Raw genomic sequence first — 23,783 nt, forward strand, 5'->3', positions numbered from 1 at the left:
CGCGGAACTGATGACATTGCTCCTGCATCAAGCTACCTCTCTTACATAACAGACAGTCATTAGATTGTAATTTGCATATGTTATTTACTAGCTAATGAAGCTACAAATTAGATCAATCAAATGTAAATTAATATGGAAAAGTGAAGTTGTAGGCTTTTCCTAAGGGACAAACAGGAATTTATAAGACACTGAAATTCACGTAGATTTTACTTGTATTACAAACGTTTGTGTGTGTGTGTGTGTGTGTGTGTGTGTGCGCATGTGTCTGTGTATGCTCATACCTGTGTGAAGTTAGGAAAGTGTTGCTCATGTACACACTATCAATATTGGAATGCAGTAGCTCCTCTGACAGCACATCCCCCATGGTGCACTGCAGCAGACGAGGTACTTCCTCATTACGGTCCCCATCAAAGATGCCATAGGCCGCCTCCGCGCTGTCCCCAAAGCGGTCCACTGCCATTACAGACACGCACAACCTTTCCAAAAAAAGTTTAAATACTTCAGTATAGATATAGGATTAACTGAGAAAGAGGAAATGTGATGCAGCTGGGGTAGTGGTTGTGGGGATACATGGGCCAATCAGCCCTGGGGCCTGTCAGAGAGCCCCTGGGCCTGTCAGAGAGCCCCTGGGCCTGTCAGATAGCCCATGGGGGCCAATCATGCCAGTCATTCACATAGACTGTGGAAACCGTTATGGGCCAGAAGAGTTAGATAACCAGGTATCTTGTCCATAGACGTATATTACAGCTACGAGTGAGGTAGTAAGTGAAGCAGTAGCCCAGCCATGAAGCAGAAAAGCACAGAAGAGAAACTGTCGGAAATTGTTTTAGAGAAGCACATTCTTTTCTCAGAATATTTAATATAGTGCTGCTCACAGCTCTCTCTAAAAAGAGGTGCTATATTGTCTGACACGTTCTCATGGCCAGATCATTTCACAGACCTCATAATATAATATATAATCTCATCTATACCCTCTTACCAAAAGACTAATGAATATAAAGGCCACAGACAAAACTCTTGATGATCTATCCCTCACAACCAGACAGATGCATGCACTCACTCATAAACCAACTCTCTGAATAATTGTTTCTCCCTCAGCCATCCTGCCTCCTTGCCTGGCTGCCCAGACTTCATTTTCCAACCAAATGTTACCTCACCACTACCCAAATCATTTGGTCCTAGAAACTGATGAATTGAGCTGGAACCAGAACACGCATGGACAAAACAACATTAGGGTCGCTGTCTTACACTGGTTTGAGACGATCCAATCACTAATTACCTATTTGGAAACATCACGCTAATGACATTTCATCACATCCAACCACTGCATTTGTGTCAGAGACTTAAAGAGTGTAGCGAACGATTCAGTTTGAACGCGTCAAGGCATCACTCCCTCCTGCTCACTTGTTCCTCTGTCCGCTCATCTCAGAGTAGCCATGGTTCCACAGACACGAGCTGCCCAGGGAGTCCCCGGTGGTCATGGCTGGCTTCTGGTCCAGCTTCAGAGTGGTGATGTGACTGAGAGAGACAGAGGGATGAATTACCTCAATACACAACAACCGACCAAAAGGTTTTCATGAATCATTCCTGCTGCAGAAAGCGTTCGCGCCCAACAGTACGATTTATGACGCAGTCTGCTCGCTCTTATCCAAACGGAACCGTCGTGGCCTGGCCCGTTCTTGGTGTCACCTGAACATGTTGAGGGTTTTATGCTCCAGCATAAGACTACTGTTGCCTGTCAGGTCCAGTTCGTGGAGGGTGGCCGGTAGAGAATCTGGCAGCAGGATCTCAGTCAGCTCGTTACAGCTCAGGTCTACTAGCTACACACACACACACACACACACACACACGTACGTTATAACACCGCAATAAATACACATCTAAAAGTTGTACATGTATACCGTAGAGCGAAACCGACCTTGATCTCTGGCAGGTTGAGAATCTCTGGGAACACACTGATGTGGTTGGAATGTGCTGTGAGGGTGTGTAATCTCTTACAGCTGGACACAGTAGATGGGATGGTCTTCAGCTTGTTGCCGCTGAGATTTAGCTCTTCGAGCAGCTCCAATTTACTGAGTTTACTGCACATAAACGAAGCAGTACCGACAGTTGGCAAACACACCGAAACCAATGCTCATGAAAAACTGCTTTATATGAGTACCAGTAAAACAACTGTTTGTCAGAGACAATATCTCTAAAGCACGGCTGCCAAGCCGTTCCCGGAGATACACCGTCCACCGTAGCTTCTCTCTAAAACCCCAGTTTTAGATTTCTCATCCGGCTAATAGTTAGAATCAGGTGTGTTACATTAGGGAGGGGCAGCCGTGCTCTAAAGCAGGGGTGTCCAAACAGTTCCACGGAGGGCCGAGTGTCTGCAGGTCTTCGCTCTCACCTTGTACTTGATTGGTTAATTAGGTTACTAGTTGGTTAGTTTCTACCCTCACCTGGTTGTTTAGGTGTGAACTGGGAACCAATTTATAGGAAAAACCAAAAACCTGCAGACCTTTGGCCCTCTGTGGAACTGTTTGGACACCCCTGCTCTAAAGTCTTCTACCCTCTGGTCAAGGACCCCTGGACATTTCATATCTTTGTTGTAGCCCTGAACAGGCACTCCTGATTCACTGATCAAGGGCTTGATGATATGAGCTGACAAGTCTAATCAGGTGTGCTAGCTCTGGTATAGATTAAATACATGGAATTGTTAAGGGTCCTTGAGGTCCCTGAGTTGATTACCTCTGCTGAAGTAATGGGCGTGTCATAATAATTCTGCTAATTGACTGAAGGCATTATCATTCCTCACAGCTACTGTATGAGGCAGTATCACTGGGTGCAGGTCACCTGGCAGGGAAGGAGAGCAGCTGGTTGTAGGCCATGTGGAGGACTCTGAGGTTCTGGTGTCCCACCAGCAGGGCGGCGCAGTTCTCATTCAGGTTGTTCCCAGTCAGGTACAGTTCCTGGAGGGTGCTGAGGCTCTCTTCTGACTGGCTGCTGGGGGGAATAGTCTCCAGGGCATTGGCTGACACATTTAGGTACTTTAAGCTAGGAGGAGAAAGAGGGTGTGCGTAAATAGAAAAGCACACAGGTGTAATTGCCCCCAACACGTTGGGGTTGTTGGTTTGACTTCCACAAAATGTACAGATGCACTACTGTAAGGCGATCTGGATGAGAGCGTCTGGTAATCTAGGGTAAATCTAAATGTGTGTAAATGTCAAATAGTAACTGTAAAATATATGTTTTGATTTTGATAACTGGGAGAAGGGAGACAGGGAGATCAATAACAATGCAATTTCTAATGGTGGCTCTTAGAAAGCACTAACTGAGAAAACAAGAAGCTGCTGACTGATGTGGCTAATTCCAGCCATGGTACTGGTGCTCTATGACTCTGCATGAGAGACAGTAGCCCAGGCCTAATGGGCACTCAGTGATTTATCAGACTGGAAATGGAAGAGCGATGAGCTGCTGGAGGGCCTCACGTTCCAGTTAGACTGACAGGTCCACAGAGCCACAATCTCCAGGGCCTGGCACACACAGCCCAATGAACCCAGTCCATCTCTACTGGAGTGGCTAATCAGGCCAACAAACAGGAACTAACAACCACGGTAAGCTACAGCGTCAATCCTGTCAAAAACGTGGCCTGCATTTTTACTGCATAATGTATGGAGGACACATGGGGAAGTGTTTTATTTCAACATGCCCTAAACTGATTTGTTTTTGTGGTTGATTAGAGGCACAGGACCACTGAGGGTGAAACAGCAGCACGGGCCCTGGGGGAAAGACAGAACATCAGCTGTAGCCTACAAAACACCTGTCAGGAATGCAGAGAGTGAGAGAGGAAGGGAGGACAGACACTAGAGAATAGGTAGGAGGGAGAGGGTGGGTTTGAGGAGAAAGAGGACAGGGGAGTGACCCACTTTAAGGCCTTGTAGAAGAGGCTCTCTGGGAGCTCGCCTAGTTTGTTGTGCTGGAGGTCGAGTGCTTCCAAGGGGACGTGGTCAAGTAGGTCAGGCAGCCTCTGCAGTCCATTGTTCCCAGCAAGCAGCTTCCTTAGACTCAGGCTGCTGAGCAATCTTGTGGAGCAACAGAGAGACAGAGAGAGATAGGTAAAGAGCGTGAGAATGTCTTTAGATGAAAAACTAGATGAGTGTGGTAAGGGAGGAGTTTGAGATGCACGGAATGAGTCTTCGCAAAGACTAACCTGGCTGGCAGTTCAGACAAGACGTTGTGTGTGACGTCTAACACCTCGATCTTCCTGCTGTCACACACCCAGTCTGGCAGGTAGTCCAGCAAGTTCCTGTCATACAGATGTCACAGAAACACAGAGGTCAGAGGGCAAAACCATTTTAGCCTCACCGTGTGTGTGTGTGAGTTATGACATAATACATCAAGATCTCAATGAATAGTGTTGATGTGTTTAGAATAGACATTTTATAATGACTGAGAAATGGAGGCCGCACATCACTCACCGTGATAGGTCCATCTGCGTCAGCTGGTTGGGTACCGGGTAGATGTTAACCGTGGTCAGACCTGTGGGTGGAGGAAAAAGTCAAGTCACACCAAGCCAAGTCAAGCCACACCACACCAAGCCAAGCCCTGATCACACGCATTAAATAACAGTATCAGGTATGGAGGGCGTGAGGACTCATTGCCAGGAAGTAAGGTTCTCCGCTCACGGTTGCTGCTGGCGTGGAGAGTGCGCAGGGTGAATCCACTCAGCGTTAGCGCCCCCAGCTGGTTGCGCTGGCAGTACAGGGTCTCCAGGCTGCAGGCGGAGCTGAGGTCCAATGAGGTCAGGAGGTTGTCCCTCAGGTCCAGTTGGATCACCTGCTTCAACGCCTCCAAGGCCTCAGCCCTAACGGAGCGCAGGCCGTTCAGCCTGCAGTCAGTACCAAACATCAATTTAACGCAGGCAACATGCAGACCACATGAACAACACAGGATGAAGATATTAACATCCACATGACCCCTCTCCGCACCAAGGAAATCTGTTGATGGGAGGAATGAAAACCCGTGCCTCAGCTTGCAGTACAAAGCAGTCATACAGAAACTCTCAACAGGCTTGGAAGAGTCGGAGATGATTGCAAAGCATTTCTTTTTTTCCGGCCTGCACGTCCGACTAGGCAGTCAGTCAAATCGACTGAAAACTCATGCGCCCAGCCCCACCTGAGGGAGGCGGTAGAGTGCGATGAGACAAGGAAAGCTCTGCGGACGATGCCTATCGTTTTTAACACAACTCCTTTCATCCAAATGTGGACAAGACATACAGGCAGATGAATGATCCTAATTGCCTAACAGGAGATCCCTGCCTGCTGGACTCCAAGTCATGATGCAGCAGAACAGAGAAGATGGCTTGTAGCACTCAGGAGGCCTCCGTTTTCGGAGCCTCCCAATCCTTCACAGGTGTACCTGGGTCCCATAAACCCCCACAGCCCACAGCCCACAGCCCAATAACTCATTCTCAAGGCGACGTAGAGAGGGCGACAGAGAGAGGAAGTCAGAGAGGTGGGAGACAGACCGAGCGAGGGAGGGAGAAAAAAGGGGCAGGATTCGAGAAGGAAGAAGGTGAGGAAGGGAGAGAACTGGAGAGGGAGGGAGAGAATGAGTGAGTGAAGGAAGGAGAGACATGAATGATGACTAAACTTTAAAACAGTGACAAGGAGTGAAGGGGAGATACCGAGGCTTCTTAGGGGATCACTCTCACTGCCAAGGGCTGCGTCAGAGCCGGAGAGGGACAAGAGACAGGCATTCATATGGAAAGGGCCGGATGAGGCAGGATCAGGCCATGAGTGTCTGTGGGAGGGGGGTTGCACCCAGACCCCGCTGCCAACTGTTTAGGACTCACTGGCAGAGGTGCTTTAACTCTATGACCGTTGGGTGTAGGCGGAGGGATGAGATAGTGGGGGACAGGTATTGGCGTAACCAAGACAAGCGGTGCCGCCCACGGCGGCTGGGAGCACTGCCCAGTGGGACACCTCACCGCAGGTCAATGTTCTTCAGGTGGCTCATCCGGGCCAGGGTGCTGAGCTCCAGGGTCTCCACACGGTTTCCAGCCATGGCCAGCCTGTCCACGCCGTTCAGCCTGTCCAACACACCGGGGATGTGGGGGAAGTTGTTGAAAGATAGCCCCAGGCTGTTGAGCTGCGCTAGGCTGCCCAGCTCTTCAGGCAGGGAGCTCAAGTAGTTCCCATCCAGAGACAGGGTCTGCAGACTGGGGAACAGAGTGAGACGTGAAGTTTGTTGATCTCAGTGCCCTGGGTGAACACAACTGCTTGGCATTCCGTAAAAGGTGAAAGTGGGATTTTTGAATCATTCTACAATGAGCATCTTGCTGCATTAACTGAGCTGACAGCAAACTGGCCTGATTTTAAAGCTTGATGTGATCTGGTTGTATAACAACAAACAGCTGAACTTAATGCATTTCCCTGGTTCAATTATCAACAAAAAATACACACACAGGCAAGGGCGCATGCACGCACACGTGCACACAAACACGCACGCCAAATGACTCATTGCCGAGAGGAGCATGGGCTCATGTGGCCAGAAAGGACTTAATGTGGGGATGGGAGCAGTGGAGCAAGCAGAGTGTACAGTATTATACACTGAGGTTCACAAAATGCCCAACACAAAATCTAGCGCTTAGATGCATTGGCAGTCAGACAGTACACCTTACATCAAACAGTTACATTGGGAAAGATGGAATGTAACGTGGGCCAAACTCAAAAGAAGGTGCATTTTTGTTTGACCACTGTAGGCTGTGGGTGAGTCTCACCTCTGGAGGTTGCCTATCTGTGTTGGAACGGCTTTCAGCCCATTACATGATAGGTTGAGCTCCGTTAGGGTAAGGATCTCACAGACAGACTCTGGAAACACACCCAGGCGGTTGTGTGAAAGGTTAAGGCTCTTCAGCTGGGAAAACCTGAGGAAGAAAGAGAGCCTTTGAAAAACTGGACCTCTTCAGTTCAGTTTGGCTTTTCTGATACGTTCAATGAATCATGAAAAGTAATAGAATATAATATATATATTGTTTTTCTTGCTATAAACTGAAGCGGTTTGCGACACGTCTGACAATTTTTGTGGCTTAGAGTGTCCATCCTAATCACTCCATTGGATTGTGTGTCCTTGTGACTACAGGCTGCTGACATCTAAATGTTCACGTTGAGTCATCTTCACGGAACGGTGGATATTTCGTCTGTATCTGACCCAAACCAAAACCCATCACACCGAAAAAGACTCACACATTCACAGAAACACACAGTGCACATCCCACAGCACATATCCACTGTAAGAAGCCATACAGGCGTTCTGGTGAATGAAGTGATGCAGAGTGAATGGGAGCTGGCTAGAGGGAGTATGGCATCAGACGGATGGTCTATGTAGCTCAGTGGCTCATATGCCTTCACCCCCCCCCCCCGTCCCCCGTCCCCCAGCCACCAACCCAGTCCTCCACTATACACTGACAGAGATGGAGGTGGCTGCTGTGAGTCACAACATATGTTGGAGCACAGACCGCATCCGAGAAAGTGTCCCCTCCCCCTCCTTCCTCCCTCAGCCTCCCACACTCCCTTAGCCCTGCTCTGACTTTAAATATACAGAGACGAGATGGAGGGAGTGATAGACACTGGGAGAGGATACAGAAAGAACGACAGTGATGCTGAGGAGTAAATATGACATTAGGAAAGAGAACCAGGAAGAGCGAGAAACAGATGTAATTTTTTTCCTCTCAGGTACACAGCAACATCCTGTATGTGCTCTTTGCCCAGCCCATTATACACACACACACACACACACACACACACCTTATTACACTCTGGCCCTCCTGAAATGCCTGCCATATAACAATAAAAAAAACTACAGAGGCTAGTAGATGATTTCCTAGAATATCATCATCTCTTCTGAGAATGCTAACTTCTTCAAATATACTCAATTATTTTGGTAGGACCTGACACTCAGCCAAGTAACCCTCCACCCTCCCAGAAGATGATATGCAGGCTGAACCAATTTGTTTCCGAGTAATGCCAACAAACAATTCAGAAATATTTATCAGCACTGACCAGACCATAAAACACTGATGAACCATGTACGTTCATCACAGTGTTCATAAACCATACTTACATAACGCAGATAGACCAAAACCGTTGGCTGTGGTGTGAATGCTAACAAACATTGGGTTGGGGAAAGGTAGGGCAAGTTTAGCTCTGAACAAATACAGATATATTGAGTGTGTTCACCTAGGGAGGTTGAGCAGGCCTCCAGGCCCCTTCAGGGACATGAAGTTGTGTCGAAGGTTGAGGTGGGTGATGTCCTGGCTATAGAACAGGTACTCTGGCACCTCCTCCAGACTGTAGCATGACAGATCCACCATGCTGATGGTCTGAGACACCACCTGAAAGACAGGACAATGGTTGACCACTCCTGAAGGGCTTTTGAAAGAAAAGTTCCGTAAACCATCATTTAAAGGATTAAACCAGCATGGTTTTCATCAGGTTTGACAAAGAACAACCTGCATGGAGCAAATGAGGATTGTTTGTATTGCAAACACACAAACAAGGAGGATCACGTGAGGTTCAGTACGTCATCACACATAGTAGGGAACCACACTGTCCTCCCTGCTATGGAATGATTTATGGAGTATTTTAAATAAAGGAACACTGATAAGGTCACATTGTCCATAACATAACAGGATGTTCCCAGCTTTAGTGTTGCGGTCTGTTACAGCTGGCAGCATGAAATCCACTCAGGTGTGTGGTGCTGAAACACTACGCTCACACATCTAGTGGTCACAGTTGGCAGCGTGAACTCCACTGAGGTGTGTTGTGCTTAATCATTACAATCACACATCTAGTGGTCACAGTGATTACTTTGTATATGTCAGATTCTGTGTCAAGGGCAACCTAATAATCACAAAATATGAAAGGAAAATAAGTCACATTTTTAAATGAAACCTTAAGGTCTATGAAATGCAGACTTCATTTGACCAGTGTTATATTAGAAAGCACATGATTTTTGACCATAACAGGTTCATTGCTTGTACAAAGGGCTCACTTAGCTTATTTTCTATCCAAAGCTGTGCCTTAGTGTTAGTTATGAAGAGCTTGAGGAAGCAGTTCGGATCCAACTGAAGTGTTTTGTTTATTTGCGTGTTCTACATTCTCTCTAAAGCTAACCGTCATTAAAGTTGAACCTGGTCTATACTTGATTTATAATTTTTCATTGACTGGATCATATTTTTGCTTTATAATCTCTCTTACATACTGCATGTTCTGAATTTGATTGATAATCAGGTATAATGTCTTAGTTTCCGAATATACATTCATCCTATTTTGTTGTCTGGATGATGGATGTATTAATACAACTTTTACAAACTTCTCCTCATGGACACAAGAAAATAGAACACTTTTGTTGTAGTTCAATTTAGGGTTAGGGTTGTGGGACAATACACAGGGCTGTCACAGTTATTACATAACTGCCTGATGGTGATTATTTGGTCATATGCTTCTAATCTGAATGAGGGAGTTTTACGCCAATGTTGGAAATGTCTCATCAAACACCATGTCCATTAACTATCACATTGTGCAGAAGTGCAAGAGGTGGAACATCACGATGCGCAAGGAAATGTAGTCTAATTGTCATTGCTTTGCAGTTGCATTTTGTAAAGAGTGATCATTAACAAGCTGGATTTAATCTGAAGAACCATCTCCAGACTAGACACTGGTGTAGATGGGTAGGTTAATGATTCCCACACCAGTCACTGGTGTAGATGAGTAGGTCAGTGGTTCCCACACTAGACACTGGTGTAGATAAGTAGGTCAATGGTTCCCAGACGAGACACCGGTGTAGATGGGTAGCTCAATGGTTCCCACTCTAGACATTGGTGTAGATGGGTAGGTCAATGGTTCCCACTCTAGACATTGGTGTAGATGGGTAGGTCAATGGTTCCCACTCTAGACATTGGTGTAGATGGGTAGGTCAATGATTCCCACTCTAGACATTGGTGTAGATGGGTAGGTCAATGGTTCCCAGACTAGACATTGGTGTAGATGGGTAGGTCAATGGTTCCCACTCTAGACATTGGTGTAGATGGGTGGGTCAATGGTTCCCAGACTAGACACTGGTGTAGATGGGTAGGTCAATGATTCCCAGACTAGACACTGGTGTAGATGGGTAGGTCAATGGTTCCCAGACTAGACACTGGTGTAGATGGGTAGGTCAATGATTCCCAGACTAGACACTGGTGTAGATGGGTAGGTCAATGGTTCCCAGACTAGACACTGGTGTAGATGGGTAGGTCAATGATTCCCAGACTAGACACTGGTGTAGATGGGTAGGTCAATGGTTCCCAGACTAGACATTGGTGTAGATGGGTAGGTCAATGGTTCCCACTCTAGACATTGGTGTAGATGGGTAGGTCAATGATTCCCACTCTAGACATTGGTGTAGATGGGTAGGTCAATGGTTCCCAGACTAGACATTGGTGTAGATGGGTAGGTCAATGGTTCCCACTCTAGACATTGGTGTAGATGGGTGGGTCAATGGTTCCCAGACTAGACACTGGTGTAGATGGGTAGGTCAATGGTTCCCAGACTAGACACTGGTGTAGATGGGTAGGTCAATGATTCCCAGACTAGACACTGGTGTAGATGGGTAGGTCAATGGTTCCCAGACTAGACACTGGTGTAGATGGGTAGGTCAATGATTCCCAGACTAGACACTGGTGTAGATGGGTAGGTCAATGGTTCCCAGACTAGACATTGGTGTAGATGGGTAGGTCAATGATTCCCACTCTAGACATTGGTGTAGATGGGTAGGTCAATGGTTCCCACACTAGACACTGGTGTAGATGGGTAGGTCAATGATTCCCACAATAGACACTGGTGTAGATGGGTAGGTCAATGATTCCCACACTAGACACTGGTGTAGATGGGTAGGTCAATGGTTCCCAGACTAGACACTGGTGTAGATGGGTAGGTCAATGATTCCCACACTAGACATTGGTGTAGATGGGTAGGTCAATGGTTCCCAGACTAGACACTGGTGTAGATGGGTGGGTCAATGGTTCCCACACTAGACACTGGTGTAGATGGGTAGGTCAATGGTTCCCACACTAGACACTGGTGTAGATGGGTAGGTCAATGGTTCCCAGACTAGACACTGCTGTAGATGGTTAGGTCAGTTTTATTTCTCAACTTCACTAAGGCAAGCAGTACAGCAATTCTGATACAGAAGGTTATTCCCTTAAAACACAAAAATGACTAGTTGATAGAGACCATCGCTATTTGACTGTGGTGGGAGAGATACACTCAACTTTGGATGCCCTTCTAAATATTTAAGAACAATAAACCCACATTTTATTAAAAAGGTCCCAGCCCTGATACCAGATCTCTCTCAAGTCAATGTTCCCTCAAATGTATTTGGCCACTGAGCAAATGTCAGGTATTGGGATTGGAAACTAGAAAATTTTTAGCATCATTTTGGGTTACTTCTGCCATATGTTTACAGGAAACACACCTAAACTTTGGCCATCATAAAAATGAAAAAAATCTAACCGAATTGCAAAAGACCTACATAATTTGTGATTCTGTGTCTTGTCCTCTTACAATTGAATACCTTTAATCAGGTCATCATTAAAACAAGAAAGAAAAACTAGGCAAGCGTAGTTCAGCTGGGTCATGAGTAGAAGTGATTGTGGTAAACAAGGGAGGGGGTTTGAAGAGCAGCTATTTATGGGCCAATGCCAGTTTTGTTGTGAAAAGTGGCCAATACTCTATTGCTGTGCTAATCAAAAACCTAGTGTATGGAACACCATTTCTGTATTGGAAATGTACATTTAATGTGTTAAATTAGAAACCGAATATTGTAGATGGCTAGCTAATAGCTATACTGTAGCCTACCTATAATGGAAACAATGACCATTAACTAGTTATTTTTGGAAACTGCTGATCTTAAAAATAGACAGAAAAGGAACAGAAACAAAAATACTAATGGTCTGTATACAACCATTAGAGATTTTAAGATTTCTTCAGAACAATCTGGAAGTTACAAAACCATACTCCAAAATACTTAAAGCTAACTTTCTCCCGCTGATGACCAAGCTTAAAACAAGCATGACATTTTGGCAAACCAATTTCCATGTTGGGAAGAGTTAATGCCATCAAAATGTTAATTTTCTTTTCTGCAATTGATTTATCTATTCCAGAATATAACCACATTCCTACATAGGTAGTTTTAAATACTGGGCTCTATTGACAGTTCAACAGGGCTCTATTGACAGTTCAACAGGGCTCTATTGTCAAATATACCTATTTAATCCAAATCTGCAGTGAGATTGAGTCTGCCAAACATTATATTGTACTTCTGGTCTGAAAATACCCATGCAATTATGTTTCAGCTGGACAATGACCAGCGTTGTCCAATCGGCACAGTGTTTATGTCCCCTAACCCAATGTAGACCTGCAATCTGAAAACTCTGACCACCCTAGAAAAATATACTATTAAACTAACAAAGCTAGTTTATTAACGTGGGATTCCTACTGTATTTTTGGCAGATATAAAATAACTCAAGTCCAAGAAGTTCAAAATATATATTATTTGTTATTCATCTGTTCATAACACACTCTGCCAGAGTCTTGGAGATCATCCAGGTTCTTTTTGGCATTATTCTGTGATCCCTGTCCCACCAAGTATTTTCTTTGCGAGTACGGTCAAGGCTTACTTATCTACATGTGTTCAGATGAGAAGAAGTAGGATGTTTGGTCGTCAGTACAAGGATGCCACTTTTTGTTTGAGGGAGGAGCTTTAATACATTTTAAGTTTGCGTACAAACACTCAATCTACCACAGAATGTCATACTGTCCAACACACAAGAAGACAGACTGGTTGCTCAGTAGAGCATGTCATACAATTCCTGCATTTCAGGGATGAACAAAGAGAAAATCTGCTTTTAAATGGGTCAGGGTGGGTCAGAGAGAGAGCTTGAGAGAGGAGAGATAGAAGAGAGAAAAATGAGTAAATGAGAAATATTACAGAGAGAAGGAAAGAAATAGAAAATAAAAGCAACAAGGAGAAGGGGTTGGGCTAATGCCTGCTCTTCCACAGAGTAAGCCAGGCTAAGAAAGGAGAACAGCCTGTGGGGCAATTTGGCTAGTCAGCATTGAGAGCTCTTGATGCCCAATGTGTTTGCTTGTGGCTGTTGAAGACAACCCCCTTAACCTTACAAAAGTATCCATTCAGATCTGAAAGGACCCAGCATGCATGGAGGCTGCTCAGAGGCCTGGACACTCAAACACTGACCACTATCAGAGCATGGAGCCATTAGACAACCAGCAATCATCACCACAAATATAAAGTATTGGGTAAAAAAGCCTTAAGCCAAACTGATTCACACATGCACACGATAAACACAAAAAGAAGCATATTTGGGAAATACATTACAAGTGGTTTGACTGTGTCAAGCCATCCCTTTCTTCATGGCAAGCACCATCTCTCTACGCGTTTCCACCCCCTTGGCTTTTATCTGCAAGCCCCTCGAGTAACCCACACCAGAGAGAAACGTAAAGCAGAAAAAAGAGATACATATATTTCTTCCCAATAGTGTTCCATTAGACTTCCCTTTTTATTAACACACCTTATTGCATGTATTTGAGGTTAGTGTGGTAGCCTGTTGAAAATATGTCGAAAAAATACTTGCTTTTTCAAGTATAGAGATAAATATATATAAAGAAAATAAAAAGAGATCAGAGAGATCCTTGACTTGGCAATGGATCTACTACCACGAGCTCCGTCTTGGTGGCTCACTCCACCTTCCCTGCCCTCAGAGGCGTTCACAAACCCGGTTAGGGTGTATGCAGTGGTTCAGAACACACAAGAGAGGAGCTGAGACAGAGGACACACACATACATCGGATGATTCTTTAGTTTTTCTTATTATCTCACAAATATTTATTGCTTTATTTTACAACTCCTTTTCCAAAGAAGTTGGGACGCTGTGCAAAATGGAGATGAAAACAGAACACAGATGAACAAATCATTTAAACCCTGTATTCGGTAGAATATAGTACAAACACAACATATCAAACATTCAAACTGAAAAGTGTTATTGTTCCTCTTTGAATTTGATGTCAGCAACATGGTTTCAAAAAAAGTGGGGACAGGGACAACAAAAGACTGGAAACGTTGTATACAGTAATAAAAAAAAAAAAAAATGGGGGAAAATCTCACTAATTAAAAACTAATTAGAAACATTGGCAACAGGTCAGCAACATGATTGGGTATATAAAGAGCATCCCAGAGAATATTAGTCTTTCTGAAGTAAAGATGGGGAGTGGTTCACCATTCTGTGAAAGACTGAGGGCAAAGAGTGCCACAATTTAAGAATAACGTTTTTCAATGTAAAATAAGCAAGTGTTTGAGGATCTCCACATCTATGGTACATAATATCATTAAAAGATTCAGAGAATCTGGAAAAATCTCTGTACGTAAGGGACAAGGGTGAAAACCAATATTGGATGGCCGTGATCTTCAGGCCCTCAGACAGGACTGCATTAAAAACAGACAATTCTGTAGGGGAAAATCACTGCATGGGCTCAGAAACACTTCTGAAAACCATTGTCTGTGAACACAGTACATCGCTGTATCCACAAATGCAAGTTAAAGCTCTACCATGCAAAGAAGAAACCATATATAAACAAGATCCAGAACCGCTGCCAAAATTATTTTTGGTAATCGTGGATGCTGCGTATTCCGGACTAAGGAGGAGAGGGACCATTCAGCTCCATGATGCATCCGTGATGGTATGGGTGTGCATTAGTGCACATGGAATGGGTGACTTGTAAATCTGTGAAGGCATCATTAACAATATATACAGGTTTTGGAACAACATATGCTGCCATTCAGACAACAACTTTTTCAGGAAAGGCCTTGCTTATTTCAGCAAGACAATGCCAAAACACATTCTGCATGTATTACAACAGCAAGGCTCTGTAATAAAAGAGCCTGCCTGCAGTCCAGACCTGTCACCCATTGAAAACATTTGGCGCATTATGACAAAGGAGACACCAAACTGTTGAGCAGTTTAAATCCTATATCAAGCAATACATTTCACTTTAAAAACTATAGCAATTGGTCTCCTCAGTTCCCAAACACAGAGTTCCCAACCTTTTTGAAATGTGTTGCTCCAAAGACAATAACATTTCTCAGTTATCTTTGTACTATTTTCAATTAAATATGGGGATAACTGATTTGCACATTATTGCGCTCTATTTTTATTAGCATTTTATGCAGCCTCCCAACAGTTTTGGAAACAGGGTTTTATTATAATATATACTGTATACATGTAATGTTTTTCTGCAAATAAAGCTATTTATATGTAAGAAAATGGGAATTTGCAAACACACAAAGCTTTGGCACACATTCTCAGAATAACAAATAATGTAGGCAAATCCACATACTTTTGTAGCCTGCCGATGCCACCTCTGATAGTCGGCCAGGGTGTCAAAGTTAACAAAGTAGGTCTGGGCCTGAGGTCCAGGTGAGCTGAACATCAGGCAGTGCTGTCTTCTCTTCACCTCCTCCACCTGAACATGCAGAACAGAGAGGGGGAGGGGGACACAGTCAAATGCCATTCCCTAGAAACCACTAGAAAACACTGTGGTTCTTCCCATGTGTCTCTCCATATAAGGCACAGAGACATGTGCATGAGTGTGCCTGAATGTGCACACAGGGTTCCATTTATGTATTCTCCTCAATCTCCTGGCTCTATCCGTCTGTCAACCCCAGCTGTGTTGTTTCTGCGGTGCCCCCCCAGAGATTGAGTGGGACTGGAAAACAATGTCCGTCCGAGCCCTGAACCTTAACCCCTCACCTTTCCCCCCACCAGGGGCAGGATGTGCATCTTCCCGGTCAGGCAGTCTTTGACGGAGGCCACGATCAGACAGGTGCCACACAGGATGACCTGGCGCTCTGCCCATTTGTGCAACTGGGTCTTGCCCTTTCTGACACTGAACACGCCCTTCAGCAGGGTCCGCTCCTGCTGGTCTGCATTTACCGGGCGCTCTGGGGTGGGGGGTGGGGGGGGGGGTTGGAGAGGGCCAAGTTCAAAATAATCATTACACATGCACAAACACACAAACACACATCGTCACACACACTTTCTATGTAACAATAATATATTTCATTAATAAACACCATATGTTCTCAAAAGGAGAGTTTGCTATTGAAAGATATGTATCAGGTTAAATGCTGCCTGAACGTGGGGTGACCCTGATATCAACAGGTCACCATGATGTCAGCCATGCATTAGTCAGAGACTTGGACTGTTCTTGGAAGCGTTCTGAAGTTCGTAGATCTGCACTGGCCACCCCGAAGTTGTCAAACCCCCTGCATGGATCTCAGCGGAGGTCTCTAGAGCTTGACCACGGATATAGCACTCAGTAAAGAGGTATCAAAATGGATAATGCGCTTGATGGAAACTAAAGAGTTTTAACAATCTATTGCTTCATCTAGATGAAAGGTGTGTTAATGTCTGATCAGACATCAGCGGGCTTTGACCGACCAAAACCTCAGGTGATACATCTAGCATTATATATATATATATATTCTTTCCTTTTCATTAACACACACACACACAAACACACACCATATTACATGTTTACTTATAAAAACCTTGCTCCACTGTGCCAGGTCTCAAGTACATCTCAGGTTAAAAACGGGGGAAACAAAATATATAGTCTTCTTTCACCTTAGTTTTCAACATCACTTTAAATAACCTCTGCAATTGACTTAATACCTGGTCTCAGACTTCCAAAGGCAGGCAGACACAAGTCTTAACGCTCTCTGCCATTTTCATTCTTCTCTTTCAGCCTTAAGTAGTGGGATCAAATTAACAGTCACGCTGCTTGACATAATACTGTCTGGGAAACAGATAACGAACAAGACGATGGCCTCTGACAGCAAGCAGTTCAGGGGGATCGATAATGTTGTCTGCTCCCTGGGCTTCCCTCCCTCCAAGAAAAGAGGACCAGTCCACATTGCTTCAACACAAAGGCCCAATGAGCCGGAAGAGAAGAAGAGCGAGCAAGAGAAAGACATGAGGGGTTAAAAAAAGAGGACAAATGCCCATGGGCTTCCTCATTGCCCTGTCCTCTCTGTTCTAGTGTCGTATGAGTGAAGAACGTTGACTGACCGGTCAAAGCCAGAGGCCTGTAGCTCTGCATAGTCAGGAATAGACATGGACAGACAGACAAACAGCCACATTCCTCCCTCATTCACCAATACACTGCAGCTCTCCCAGCTGTACACATCTCCCTCTCTCCCTCCCTCTCCCTCTCTCCCTCTCTCTCACCCTCTCCTACTCTCCATCTCCCTCTCTCCTACTCTCCATCTCCCTCTCTCCCTCTCCCTCTCCTACTCTCCATCTCCCTCTCTCCCTCTCCATCTCCCTCTCCTACTCTCCATCTCCCTCTCCTACTCTCCATCTCCCTCTCTCCCTCTCCCTCACCCTCTCCTACTCTCCATCTCCCTCTCTCCCTCTCCATCTCCCTCTCCTACTCTCCATCTCCCTCTCTCCTACTCTCCATCTCCCTCTCTCCTACTCTCCATCTCCCTCTCTCCCTCTCCCTCTCCCTCTCCCTCTCTCCCTCTCCCTCTCTCCCTCTCTCCTACTCTCCATCTCCCTCTCTCCTACTCTCCATCTCCATCTCCCTCTCTCCTACTCTCCATCTCCCTCTCTCCTACTCTCCATCTCCCTCTCTCCTACTCTCCATCTCCCTCTCTCCCTCTCTCCCTCTCCATCTCCCTCTCTCCCTCTCACATTTCAACATTTGAATAAAACACCTTAATCACCGCTGTACTTTACAACTAAACGTGAAATTATCCAAGAAGAATCAAGAATGTATTTCACTGGCAGTAAAACCTCTAATGACTGACGTTAGTCCCACTGAGCACTTCAACATCACACAGCACAGCACCTCATTGCTGTCCATTCAGACTGGTGCTGTGGGTTATGTGACAGGGAATGTTTGACAGCATGTCTGTAGAGTTCTGACAGTGATGAACCAAGCTGGAACAAGCCAGAGCAACACCACGGTGACGAGCCCCTCAGACTGAACAACGGAGCTGGAGCTCCAGACTGAAAGACGATACCTCACAGATTCAGCATCTTCTGCAGTAAAAAAAGAAAAGTGGAATAAAATATTTTGGAGTTTGACTGCATTTTGAAAGACAGCAGCATAAAGAACCACAAGGCCAATACAGTGCTCCATGTTCTATTTTTAAACAAAGTGAAGCTCTAAAAAGCCCTTCAAATCAAATCTACATCAAGGTCTTTTGACTATTACACGTCAACAAGCGTTTCTAAATTGGACATCCCCATGGACGCTCTACTCCAAATCTTAATAGTGGCCTGCGGCATGCTCAAATAACTGAACTCGCAAAGACACAGAGCTGTGCTCTGCTCTACCAGCTCTAGCCACGTACAAATGTAATGTCCATTAAGATAGTCAGAATCAGACAGTATACAGGGACAGAAAACACAATCTACTTATCTGCTCAATTGACATACATTTATAAACAATAAGCATATAAGATGGGATATGAGTAATAAGACTATCTTTTATAAATTAATTTACTGTTGAACGTACAGTATATAACATATGTATATATTTAGATATAGCAGAATTTTAGGAGCAGTAAAATGCAGCTGTTCAATTGGCTGTTGTGTGGTTTGATTTGGCAAGCATTGTCTTGTTCGTCTCTTTGGGGCAGATGGGTGATAACTGAAAGCCACAGCATGAGGAAAAAAGAACATTTTGCTGGAGGATAATTTTTGGAACAGTGGATGTCTGGTGTGGGAGGGGTCAGCAATGATCTTGTAGGACCTTGATGGAAGGCAGAATCGTCTGCAGACCGAACAATGCATTGCAGTTTACACTGAACTTCAAAAGTACAGTACAATGATTATCATGTTTAAGAGTCACTGTCAGCTTTAATTTGAAGGTCGATTAACCATTTCAAAATGATAATTTTAGGGTACCCAAAGTATTTGAACTGATAAACAATCTAAAATTAAGTAGTCATGCTTAGTATATGGTCACATTATTTCCATGAAATGACTGTCTGAAATCAGCAACCCAATGACATCACTAGATGCTTGGTATCTTCCTTGGTGTCGCTCTGTCAGACCTGTATTGCAGACATCTTCAGTTCCTGCTTCTTTCAGGGCCTTTCCCCTTCAGGCTTATCTTCAACTTGTTAAAGAGACTTTCCACATTCTGGCCCTAAAAACATCTTGTCTTGGTAGCTATGGCAGGGTTTTTGGAGTCACACATCTTCTAATGCTGGTAAACTGAATTTCAAACTCATGATTGTATGATTGTATCATTTCAAATCCAAGTGCTGGTATGCAGAACACTGAAAATGGGACCAGTCTGTACCTCTGCAGCAGGCAGACTGGTCCCAAACAAGACAGTAATGGAGAAAATTAGGACTGCGATGTTTAAAACAGGTTCAACAACTTACAGCAGACAGCAAAGCTCATATAATCAGACAACAGACCCAAAACATAAATACAACATACACATGCTTATATTTTAAGCTAAACAACTCCTCCTCAAAGTGGTGATAAGTATATATATACACACACACACACACACACTTCTTTAGTGTTGTATACACACACACACACACGCAGGCACGCACGCACGCTTCAAGCGGGCTATTGAGAAGATGGAAGGTATATGAAGTAGATGGCCCAAGCTAGCAAAATACAATACTAATCAACTTATCATTAAAATATATATATATAGTGGGGAGAACAAGTACTTGAAAACCTGCAAAATCGGCAGTGTTTCCCACTTACAAAGCATGTAGAAGTCTATAATTTTTATCATAAGTACTTATCAACTGTGGGTGACGGAATCAAAAATAAAAATCCAGAAAATCACATTGTATGATTTTTATGTAATTAATTAGCATTTTATTGCATGACATAAGTATTTGATACATCAGAAAAGCAGAACTTAATATTTGGTACAGAAACCTTTGTTTGCAATTACAGAGATCATACATTTTCTGTAGTTCTTGACCAGGTTTGCACACACTGCAGCAGGGATTTTGGCCCACTCCTCCATACAGACCTTCTCCAGATCCTTCAGGTTTCGGGGCTGTCGCTGGGCAATACGGACTTTCAGCTCCCTCCAAAGATTTTCAATTGGGTTCAGGTCTGGAGACTGGCTAGGCCACTCCAGGACCTTGAGATGCTTCTTATGGAGCCACTCCTTAGTTGCCCTGGCTGTGTGTTTCGGGTCATTGTCATGCTGGAAGACCCAGCCACGATCCATCTTCAATGCTCTTACTGAGGGAAGGAGGTTGTTGGCCAAGATCTTGTGATACATGGCCCCATCCATCCTTTTTAAAGAAAAACTAACAGGTCTGTGAGAGCCGGAATTCTTACTGGTTGGTAGGTGATCAAATGCAATAAAATGCAAATTAATTATTTAAAAATCATACAATGTTGTTTTTTGGATTTTTGAATTACAGACCTCTACATGCTAATAAGGTACATGGTGGTCATAAAGGGATGGACATGGTCAGAAACAATGCTCAGGTAGGCTGTGGCATTTAAACGATGCCCAATTGGCACTACGGGGCCTAAAGTGTGCCAAGAAAACATCCCCCACACCATTACACCACCAACACCAGCCTGCACAGTGGTAACAAGGCATGATGGATCCACGTTCTCATTGTTTATGCCAAATTCTGACTCTACCATCTGAATGTCTCAATAGAAATCGAGACTCATCAGACCAGGCAACATTCTTCCAGTCTTCAACTGTCCAATTTTGGTGATCTCGTGCAAATTGTAGCCTCTTTTTCCTATTTGAAGTGGAGATGAGTGGTACCCGGTGGGGTCTTCTGCTGTTGTAGCCCATCCGCCTCAAGGTTGTGCGTGTTGTGGCTTCACAAATGCTTTGCTGCATACCGCGGTTGTAACGAGTGGTTATTTCAGTCAAAGTTGCTCTTCTATCAGCTTGAATCAGTCGGCCCATTCTCCTCTGACCTCTAACATCAACAAGGCATTTTCGCCCACAGGACTGCCGCATACTGGATGTTTTTCCCTTTTCACACCATTCTTTGTAAACTCTAGAAATGGTTGTGCGTGAAAATCCCAGTAACTGAGCAGATTGTGAAATACTGCCCGTCTGGCACCAACAACCATGCCACGCTCAAAATTGCTTAAATCTCCTTTCTTTCCCATTCTGACATTCAGTTTGGAGTTCATGAGACTGTCTTGACCAGGACCACACCCCTAAATGCATTGAAGCAACTGCCATGTGATTGGTTGATTAGATTATTGCATTAATGAGAAATTGAACGGGTGTTCCTAATAATCCTTTAGGTGAGTGTATATATATATATATATATATATATATATATATATATATACATACACACACACACACACACACACACAGTGGATATAAAAAGTCTACACACCCCTGTTAAAATGCCAGGTTCTTGTGATGTAAAAGAATGAGACAAAGATAAATCATGTCAGAACTTTTTCCACCTTTAATGTGACCTATAACGTGAACAATTCATTTGAAAAACAAACTGAAATCTTTGAGGGGGAAAAATGAAAAATAAAAAACTCACAATAACCTGGTTGCATAAGTGTGCATACCCTTAAACTAATACTTTGTTGAAACACCTTTTGATTTTATTACAGCACTAAGTCGTTTTGGGTAGGAGTCTATTAGCATGGCACATCTTGACGTGGCAATATTTGCCCACTCTTCTTTGCAAAAAACGCTCCAAATCCTGTGCACAGCCTTCTTCAGATCACTCCACAGATGTTCAATTGGATTCATTTCTGGGCTCTGGCTGGGCCATTCCACAACTTTTGTGGATTTGGATGTGTGCTTTAGGTCGTTGTCGTGCTGAAAGGTGAAATTCCTCTTCATCTTCAGCTTTCTAACGCACACCTGAAGGTTTTGTGACAAAATTGCCTGGTATTGGGATCTGTTCATAATTCCCTCCACCCTGAAAAAGGCCCTGGTTCCAGCTGAAGAAAAACAGCCCCAAAGCATGATGCTGCCACCACCATGCTTCACTGTGGGTATGGTGTTCTTTGGGTGATGTGCGGTGTTGTTTTTGCATTAAGCATAAAAGTTTAACCTTGGTTTCATCAGACCATCAGACCACATGCTTTTGGGAGACTTGATGTTTGTTTTTGCAAACTTCAACCAGGCTTGGATGTTTTTCTTTGTAAGAAAAGGCTTCCGTCTTGCCACCCTATCCTCATATGAAGAATACGGGAGATTGTTGTCACATGTAGCACACAGCCAGTATTTGCCAGTAATTCCTGCAGTTCCTTTAATGTTGCTGTAGGCCTCTTGGAAGCCTCCCTGACCAGTTCTTGTTTTCTTTTCATTACCAGTTCTTGGTAATGTCTCTGTTGTGCCATATTTTCACCACTTGATGATGTCTTCACTGTGTTCCATGGTATAGAAAGAAAATGTCAGGAAAATCCTACTCGAACAGCTGAAATTTATTTGTGATTAATCAGAGTCACTGTTACACTTATGCAACCAGGTTATTGTTTTTATTTTTCATTTTTCCCCCTCAAAGATTTCAGTTTGTTTTTCAATTGAATTGTTTACATTATACTTCACATTAACAGTGGAAAAAGCTCTGACATGATTTATCTTTGTCTCATTCTTTTACATCACAAGAACCCGAGGTGTGTAGACTTTTTATATCCACTGTGTGTATGATACATACATATGACACATACATACGACACATACATACATACATACACACACATATACACACTATACAGTGGGGAGAACAAGTAATTGATACACTGCTGATTTTGCAGGTTTTCCTACTTACAAAGCATGTAGAGGTCTGTAATTTTGTAGAGGTCTGTAAAACAAAAGTCCCAAAAAATCCCAATCACAAGAACCTGGCATTTTCACAGGGGTGTGTATACATTTTATATCCACTGTATATATAATACTTTAAAGATAGTATTGTATTTTTCTAGCTTGGGCCATCTTCTTCATGTACCTTGCATCTTCTCAATAGCCCACTTGAACTTTGAACTGCTGACAGGGTATAACTGAGTGCTAGCTGACTGTTCACAGAACAACTAGGTTTCCAGCCATGGTAATTTGTCTTGGTTTTTCTAATAAGTGCCTGTATGTGAGGGGGTAGTTATTAGTTAGTGTTAGTACTAAACCCTCCCCCAAGTTCTTTCAGCAGCTGGTGTAAGCAGCCTTCTTGTCAAGCATCAGTATTGTCTACCAAAACAAAAAGCAGTTGCAAAAGCAGTTTGTCGACTAATCTCGCTGTAACCTACCTCCAGGTGTCTAATCACTACCAGTTTGAGGAGGGCAGCTCCTGCTCAGCCAAGTCAAAACTCTTTTCCCTCCACAGACAACTCAAAGGTGGAACTGCTTCCCCTTGAAGCGAGGACAGCAGTCACTGCCTATATTCAGAGAATGTCTCAGATACTCTTTAAAAAGGTATGCTTCAGGAAAATGTCATTACCTCTTCCCTCTCACCAATAACTTTAGAGAAGAAATGCTTAAAATAAAATGTTCTTCATATCAGCATTGACTTACTTCATTGGGTGAACTAACTATTAATGAGTTCTCCGATTGTCCCACCTAGCTATCTTAAGATGAATGCACTTGCCTTAGATAAAAGAGTCTGCTAAACTACTAAAATATATTTAGTAATGTCTAAACATATGTGTGGTGTTCCTGAACAGCAACAATGCTGACACCT

At 43.9% G+C, this 23,783-nt stretch overlaps 1 protein-coding gene across 1 annotated transcript in view; it reads right to left on the reverse strand.

The window, feature by feature from the left end:
- phlpp2 (PH domain and leucine rich repeat protein phosphatase 2) overlaps positions 1-23,783 on the reverse strand; it is a 44,038-nt gene that overhangs the window by 1,783 nt on the left and 18,472 nt on the right. Inside the window, exons 4-17 of the mRNA XM_010880624.5 lie at positions 15,853-16,043; positions 15,440-15,565; positions 8,226-8,380; positions 6,767-6,913; positions 5,975-6,205; positions 4,671-4,873; positions 4,464-4,524; positions 4,196-4,291; positions 3,912-4,067; positions 2,839-3,039; positions 1,919-2,081; positions 1,690-1,820; positions 1,405-1,518; positions 282-476 (exon numbers count right to left, since the gene is read on the reverse strand). Of these exons, the coding sequence (XP_010878926.2) occupies positions 282-476; positions 1,405-1,518; positions 1,690-1,820; positions 1,919-2,081; positions 2,839-3,039; positions 3,912-4,067; positions 4,196-4,291; positions 4,464-4,524; positions 4,671-4,873; positions 5,975-6,205; positions 6,767-6,913; positions 8,226-8,380; positions 15,440-15,565; positions 15,853-16,043 (2,170 nt within the window). The remainder of the gene's footprint in view (positions 1-281; positions 477-1,404; positions 1,519-1,689; positions 1,821-1,918; positions 2,082-2,838; positions 3,040-3,911; positions 4,068-4,195; positions 4,292-4,463; positions 4,525-4,670; positions 4,874-5,974; positions 6,206-6,766; positions 6,914-8,225; positions 8,381-15,439; positions 15,566-15,852; positions 16,044-23,783) is intronic.

The sequence above is a fragment of the Esox lucius genome, chromosome 2 (genome assembly GCF_011004845.1).
Source record: "Esox lucius isolate fEsoLuc1 chromosome 2, fEsoLuc1.pri, whole genome shotgun sequence".
NCBI lineage: Eukaryota > Metazoa > Chordata > Actinopteri > Esociformes > Esocidae > Esox > Esox lucius.